Source organism: Parus major, chromosome 20, assembly GCF_001522545.3.
Source record: "Parus major isolate Abel chromosome 20, Parus_major1.1, whole genome shotgun sequence".
Taxonomy (NCBI): Eukaryota; Metazoa; Chordata; class Aves; order Passeriformes; family Paridae; genus Parus; species Parus major.
In genome coordinates, this window is record NC_031788.1 from 2,927,481 (window position 1) to 2,934,722 (window position 7,242).

General features: G+C 55.8%; 1 protein-coding gene across 1 annotated transcript in view; it reads left to right on the forward strand.

Annotated features, from left to right (window-relative positions):
- Nucleotides 1–7,242, forward strand: part of GSS (glutathione synthetase) — a 10,894-nt gene that overhangs the window by 568 nt on the left and 3,084 nt on the right. The window contains exons 2-11 of the mRNA XM_015647614.2: nt 92–227; nt 1,313–1,458; nt 2,659–2,734; nt 3,504–3,643; nt 3,736–3,852; nt 3,986–4,066; nt 4,343–4,420; nt 5,879–5,945; nt 6,551–6,745; nt 7,119–7,200. Of these exons, the coding sequence (XP_015503100.1) occupies nt 99–227; nt 1,313–1,458; nt 2,659–2,734; nt 3,504–3,643; nt 3,736–3,852; nt 3,986–4,066; nt 4,343–4,420; nt 5,879–5,945; nt 6,551–6,745; nt 7,119–7,200 (1,111 nt within the window). The 5' untranslated portion in view covers nt 92–98. The remainder of the gene's footprint in view (nt 1–91; nt 228–1,312; nt 1,459–2,658; nt 2,735–3,503; nt 3,644–3,735; nt 3,853–3,985; nt 4,067–4,342; nt 4,421–5,878; nt 5,946–6,550; nt 6,746–7,118; nt 7,201–7,242) is intronic.

A 7,242-nucleotide genomic window follows, 5' to 3' on the forward strand; every position in this document is an offset into this window, starting at 1 on the left:
GGGGACAGGGCCCGGGGGTCAGGCCCGGGGTCTGGGGCCCGGCTGGGGCTGTGGACGGGCGCTGCTGAGCGCTCGCTGTGCTGTCCCGCAGCGCTGCCATGGCCGCGGGCTGGCAGGACGTGCTGCGGGACGCGGTGGCCGTGCGGGACGCGGCGGCGGTGGCGGTGGACGCGGCGCTGCTGGCGGGGGTGCTGATGCGGACCGGGGAGCAGCCCCACGCCTCGGATGTGAGTGCACAGCGCGGGCAGGAGCCGCTGCCGTGCCGGGGGTCCCTGAGCCCTTCGCCGGGAGCGGCTCCTCGAGGGACAACCTGCGCTATCCCTTCGCTTGGGCTGCGGCTCACAGCCCATCCCGATGGGACAGCCCTGCCGTACAGACTCCTTTTTCCAAGGAGAGGGATGGATCTGGGACGGTTTAGGAAGTTGCCCGTTGTGGTGCTAGGAGTTAATCACTTTCCCAGCCTCTCATCACCCATATGAACCTTTGAACCAGAGGAGAGCCTCACGGAGGGGCCTCTGCTTTTGGCATGTTCCCAGCTACAGTCAGCCTTTGTCCCATAGCTGGGGTGAGGTGACACGGGTGGAGGTGGCTGGTGGGTGAGATTTGCCTCTGGGCAATCCCTGGTGAATGGCTGGGGTGGGAGGGCTCAGCCTGTTGGAGCAGAATGCCATGAGGGGTCTCAAGGGAAGAATACCCCTGTGCAGTAGGGGTGGGGCACCATTGGGGAAGGTCCCTGAGGAGCCTGGGGGCGAGCAGGCAGCTGGCACAAGGGGTACAAGGAGAGAGGTCTTCACCATGGCACCGCTCCTTGATGTCAGGTCAGGGCTCTGAGTGATCTCAAAGGGTGAGAGGAAGAGGGAGCCTTGGGGGAGACGTCAAACACACTGCCAGAGTCCCTTGTTTCATGGACAAATCCAGGGGAATTGGAAACTTCTCTACAGTGTAATATATGGACTTTGAGTGTGACCCCATGCCTGAGATGTGGGATGAGCCAAGGCTCTGGAGTCACTGAGCAGGGATCAAAACAAGTATCTGACAGCCAGAACCCAGGACTGGCAAATTGATCTTTTCTCTGCCCCTGAGAAGTTCTGGAGGCAGTGCTGTCCAGTTCACATGGACACAGGGGGAGGCACTCAGCCCAGCCCAGGCGCTGGAGCAGCGGTGCCCAAGTGGTTCATAAAGCAGAACCCTGCAAAGTTATGTGCCCACAGGGCTGGGGGTGGCTTCAGCCTTCAGACAAGCAGAGGAAGCACCTCCTCAGCTCCTCTTCAGCTGCCCAGACCTGACTGCTGTGCTGCATCCCTGCTTGCAGGTGGTGAATTACGCGCCCTTCACGCTGCTCCCGTCCGCAGTGCCACGGGCCTTGTTTGAACAAGCCTACGCTGTCCAGCAGGATTTTAACCTGCTGGTGGATGCTGTCAGTCAAAACAAAGAATTCCTGGAGCAAACTCTGGCCAGGTAATGTTTAAGTGTGTTGTATTTTAATTAAATGTTTAAAATGTAAAGCCTTTATCACCTTTCTGGCATCCCTACCTTTCTGAGGTCTTCTTGGGCCCCAGAAAAAGGGGACATCTGGCCAAGACCTGATTCCCTGCAATGATCTTCAACTTTGCCACTTTTTCAGACTTGTGAATTCATACTTTTGGCCCCTGGGCCTTAAATGCACATCACTGGAGTCTTTGAGTCCTGGATTTAGGAGTCTCTTTTAGTCTTGTTCTGCATCTGCCTGTGTCTGTCCAGTAACCACCTGGTTAACCACTGCTGCAGCAGTGATGGAAAGGAGGTGTCTGTTCTGTTTCCACACTCCCTATCCCCTCTTTCCAAGCCACAAGCTCTGGACTGTCCAGCTCTGGCTGCTGGGTTCTGCTGAGTTTATCTGTGGCTGTTGCCCTGGGCTGGAGTGACCATCCCTGACTTTTTCACTCATAATTGTGGGGCTGATGCTTCCACAAATCCCTCTTCCCACTGCCTGTTCTGTGCTGCCTGTGCACATGCTGCTGCCTCTGGCACTGGGACAGAGCAGAGGAGGCTGTTTTCCAGCATCCTTTTGTTTTGTTAAAGCCTGACCCCTTGGAGCTGTTCCAATGCTTGTTCCTGTTGCAGAGCTGGCTGCAGCCAGAGCTTGTGGGGACATGTTTGTACCTGTGGTTAAAGAATGCAGCGCCTGGGGCTTGTGCTCAGGTGCCTGCCCTGTGCCAGGACAGCTCCCTGGAGGTGCTGCTCAGGGATTTGGGGCCCTGAGGAGAAGCCAGATCTACTCTAGCAGGGCCACAGTGTGTGGGATTTGGAGCCTGACAGGACAGGGGGATCAGATGAAGCTTGTGAAGCTTCTCTGAACTGTGTGTGCAGGCACAGAGAGACCTGTGGTTTCTTCCCTGAACCTGCAGAATTCTGCTGCATTTCTTTGCCTTTACTTGTCCCATCTGTGCCCTGCCAGTGAGTCACCTCTGCACAGGAGGGCCTTTTGTGGAGTGGCTGTGCTTGGCAAACTGGGTTTGTGTTGTGGTTTTTGACAGTGCTACAGCACTTGGTTGAGCCTCAGCCCTGCTCTTTGTGCTGGAGAATGCCCCTGTTAAGGGCTTTTTCTGCAGAAGAAATTATTTTCTTGTTCCTCTGTGGCAGCAGCAGGGAGCTGACGTGGTCTGTGTTTCTCTCTAGCACCATCAAGGTAGACGACTTCACAGCTCGACTCTTCAGAATCTACATGCAGGTTTTGGAGGAAGGCTTGGCTCAGGTACCTTGGCAGGGGATCCCAGTTGTCTGTGCCCCTTGGCATTGTGGTGGGGCTGCCTGGGCTCTGACAGCAAGCTTTGGCACTGTGGACTCTGAGCTGTCCCAGGCTGGTCACTCCCTGTGCTGCAATGTCTTGTCTCAGCTGGCAAGCCCAGGACCTTGCCCTGTTGAACAGCTGAGCTCTTTGGCTGGTGCTGCTGGAAACAGCCTGGCCTGGAGAAGGAGGATTTCATGTGGTTTGTCCTCTGGGAGTCTCAGAGTGGGCAGGGGCTGCACCAGCCAGGCCATCCCTGCAGAAGCTCCTTTACTCTCAGGAGTGTTGGGAACTCCTCTGGAGCTCTGGGAGGGCTGTGGGCCCTGGGCAGGGGGCAGAGCACCCAGGTGTGTGAGCTGCAGCTGCTTTTATCAAACTGAGGGTGACAGGACAAGAGGGAATGGCTTCAAACTGACACTGAATAGGTTTAGATGAGATATTAGGAAATTTACTGTGCAGGTGGTGAGGTGCTGGCACAGGTTGCCCAGAGAAGCTGTGGCTGTCCCATCCCTGAAAATAGTCAAGGCCAGGTTGGACAGGGCTTGGAGCAATTTGGTGTAGTGGAAGGTGTCCCTGCCCACTGCAGGATGAGATGGTTTTTAAAGTCCCTTTCAACCCACACCATTCTGGGATTCTCTGACTGGATCTGCCTGGGGAGGATTTTGAAGCAAGGTCATCAAAGGATTTGCAGTTAAAGGCAACAGGAGAGACCCCAGCTCCCCTCCCTGTGTTCCAGACTGTGTTTTTGGGCATCAACCGCTCGGATTACATGTTTGACTGTGGGCTGGATGGCGCAGCAGCTCTGAGGCAGATAGAAATAAACACCATTGCTGCCAGCTTCGCTGGGCTCACCTCCCGCACCGCCGACGTCCACAGGTGAGGAGCACCTCTGCCCCCTGCGCTCCCCGAGCTGCTCCCTTGCTCCAGCTGGGCATGGACGTGGCATTTACAGCGTTTGTGTTCCACAGGTTGGTGTTGCAAGTGCTGGGAAAGACCGAGGAGGCGTCACACCTGCTGCCCAACAACCCAGCAAAGGGGCTGGCCTTGGGGATTGCCAAAGCCTGGGAGCTCTACGGGTCCCAAAGGTAAGGACAGAGGAGGAGAACATGAACAGGAGCAGTGCAGGGAGCCTGAATCACAGAGAGGGAAAGCTGGTGATCCAGCTAGGAGCATGTGGAGTGTTTATGGGTTTAATGATGTCCTTGGTGTCTCTTCCAGGGCTGTGGTGATGTTTCTGGTGGAAGAAGTCCAGAGGAATATTTTTGATCAGCGTTGTATAGAAAATGAGCTTTGGAACAGGTAAAATTTGAGTTTTCCTGGGATGGGAAAGGAAGGAGATGGATCAGTTTGTGGTGTGGAAAGCTGAGCAAACCGCTGGCAGATCATAGGAAACATAGGATGGGTTCCTAAACAGGGAGGTTTTTGGGCTGTAGGATTTCTGTGGCTCCATAGCACAAAGCCTGAAGCTATTTGTGAAGGAACCTGCAGATCCTCCTCGCTGCAGCCACCGATTCCACGTGTGATCTGCACGAGTAGCTGTGGCCAGGCTGGTGACTGTCACGCTCCTCTCGGCAGGAATATCGCTGTGGTCAGGAAGCGGTTCCGGGATGTGTTTGAGCAGGGCTCCCTGGATGCCAGCAGGAGGCTGTATGTGTGAGTATGAGCCAAGGTGCGCATTCCTGCCCGCTCCAGGGCACACGGGGCTGCCAGTGGGAGCTTGCAGCCAAAGCTGAGTGTAAGTAGTGACTGTCTGCTGCTTCCTCTTGGAGCTGAGGTGGTTTTGTGTTCACACAGACACACATCAGTCCCTTCCTCCTTCAGGCTTCACCCTTCATTGCTCTGTTGGATCTTTACCTCCTCCACAAAGGTCTGCTCTGAGCAGCCCTGGCTATTCCACAGAGCCATTTCCTGTTTGCTGTTCATGTGCTGCTCTGCCAGTGGGAGCTGGGCTGGGTTGTTAGTGCTGGAGGAAGAAGCATTCCATGTCCTTTGGGGATCTCTCGAGTTTGAACTCACTGTGTCTTGCCTGCTCCCTGTGGAGACCAGGACGGGAGGATCACAGACTCCCAGTTTGTCCCAAGAGTGACGCTTGTCCTATTTCCAGGTAATGTTCTGGGAGCTGTATGAGCCTAAGGGAACACGTGGTTTCATGACAGTCATTTTTCTCTAGTGAGGCTGATTTTATCATGGTTTGACCTTTGGGGTCTGTGCTGTGTTTAATTAATGAATATATTTGTCATGGCTGGATAATTGAGGGGAGAGTTGTGTTTCCTCCTGAGCTTCCTCCCCTGTCACTGCTGGATGCCTCCTGTCTGCCTGCCAGCAGCTCCCAGACCAAGTGCACAGTTTTGAGGCCAAAGTTTGGGCTGTGCTGCCAGCCCAGCCCTGGCAGGCTGGTTTGGTGCCTCTCAGGTTGTTGAGTCCTACCTTGAATTGCCACAGAACCTTGTTCCCTCCAGCTTCAAGAATCACAGAATCACAGAGCTGTTAAGGTTGGAAAAGACCTCTGAGATCGAGTCCAGCCTATAACCCAGCACCACTGAACTCCAAGTGCCACAGCCTCACATCTTCAAGGCCCTCCACTGCCCTGTGCCACCTGTCCTAGTTCTTGATCACCCTTTCACTGAAGAGGTTTTTCCCTAATCTCCAACCTAAACCTCCCCTGGCCCAGCCTGAGGCCGTTCCCTCTCCTCCTGTGGCTGTTCCCTGGGAGCAGAGCCCGACCCCCCCGGCTGTCCCCTCCTGGCAGGGATTGTGCAGAGCCACAAGGGCCCCCTGAGCCTCCTTTGCTCCAGGCTGAGCCCTCCAGACCAGTGTGGGGTTAAAGCTGTTTAAAATGAAGTGCTTACCTGTCTGCTGAGCTGGGTGTCAGAATTATTGAGTCTTTGGTTAGAGCACAGGCTGGGTGCCAGCTCCTTGTGTCTTGGGACAGGCCAAGCTGTGGTTCAGTGGAGGGGAGCCAGGGCTTGCAGTGTTCAGCTTGCCCTGGCAGAGCCAGGCAGGAGCAGGAAAGCCAGAGGCCAAGGAGAAGGCAGGGGCTGTGATTTCCCCCTCTTGGTGCTGGGATGGGGCAGGGCCTGGCCTGGCTTTCCATTCTGGTTTCCATTCCAGGGACGGCCAGGAGGTTGCAGTGGTGTATTACAGAGAGGGCTACGTGCCCCAGGTCTACGACCAGCAGGTCAGTACCCCCCTCCCTACCCCAGGAACCAGCAGCTGGGCACTGCCCAGGGAGCTCGAAATAATCCCAGGGGCAGGGGTCAGTCCTGTTACTGTCAGGGTGGGGTCAGTCCTGCCTGGTGTGGCTGAAGAGCTCTGAAGCTCTCAGAGATCAGGTGGTGACCCTGCAGTAAGAAACATGGGTGGCTTTCTTCTCCTGGGGGTGATCCCTTAGTGCAGCACTGAATTGCTTTGGTACAAGAGGGGTTAACACAGGTATGAACACCTGCTTAAAGGTTTCAGGCTTGGTCTGCAGATCTGTGCTCTCAGCACGGTCGGAGTGCAGGTAATAATAGCACCGAGCAGAGCTAGCTGCTGTCTGGAGGTGGCAGCACTGCCCAAGCTGGGGAAGGAGCAGGCAATGGGTTGGTTTGACCGTGCTGCTCCCAGAGGTGCTGGGAAATTCATGTCTGCTTTTCTCCGGAGTGCTACTCCCACCCCCTGTCCCTGCCAGCAGGCAGGGAGGAGACAAACCATATGTCGATAACTGCACAGAAAAGAGCAGAGCAAACCTTTTGTGTGTATTTTTTTAATCCTCCCGGGGCGGTTGCTCCTTTGCTGCCCCAGAACTGGGAGGCGCGGCTGCTGCTGGAGCGGTCCCGGGCAGTGAAGTGTCCCGACATTGCCACGCAGCTGGCGGGCACCAAGAAGGTGCAGCAGGAGCTCAGCAGGCCCGGGACGCTGGAGAAGCTGCTGCCCGGCCGCCCCGAGGCCATCGCTCGCATCAGAGCCACCTTTGCAGGACTCTACTCCCTGGACCAGGTGAGTGGGAGCGGGGCTGGAGAGGGAATGGACGTGCACAGCTGTGACCTTTGCTTGAGAAGAGAGGGCTTTGTTGTGGTCCTTGGGGAATTTGATGCCTCTGCTCAGAGGGATCTGCTGAGGAGCCCCTGCTGCTCCCTGATGCTTTGCTGTTGGCAGAAGGCATCATTTAGGTTGGAAAAGCCCTCCAGGATCATATAATCCAATCTTTGACCAAACACCACATTACCAACTAGACACTGAGTGCCACGTCCCCTCATTCCTTGAACACCTCCAGGGGTGGTGACTCCACCCAGCTCATTCCAGTGTAAAACCACCCTGTCAATGAAGAAATTATTCCTGATGTCCACCTGTTTCCATCCTTTCCTTCCAGGGTGAAGAAGGTGACAAAATAGCTGCCACAGCCATCGCTGACCCCGACCGCTTTGTGCTGAAGCCTCAGCGTGAAGGTGGAGGTATGAGCTGGGCTGGGGAGGTGTGAGCTGGGCTGGGGAGGT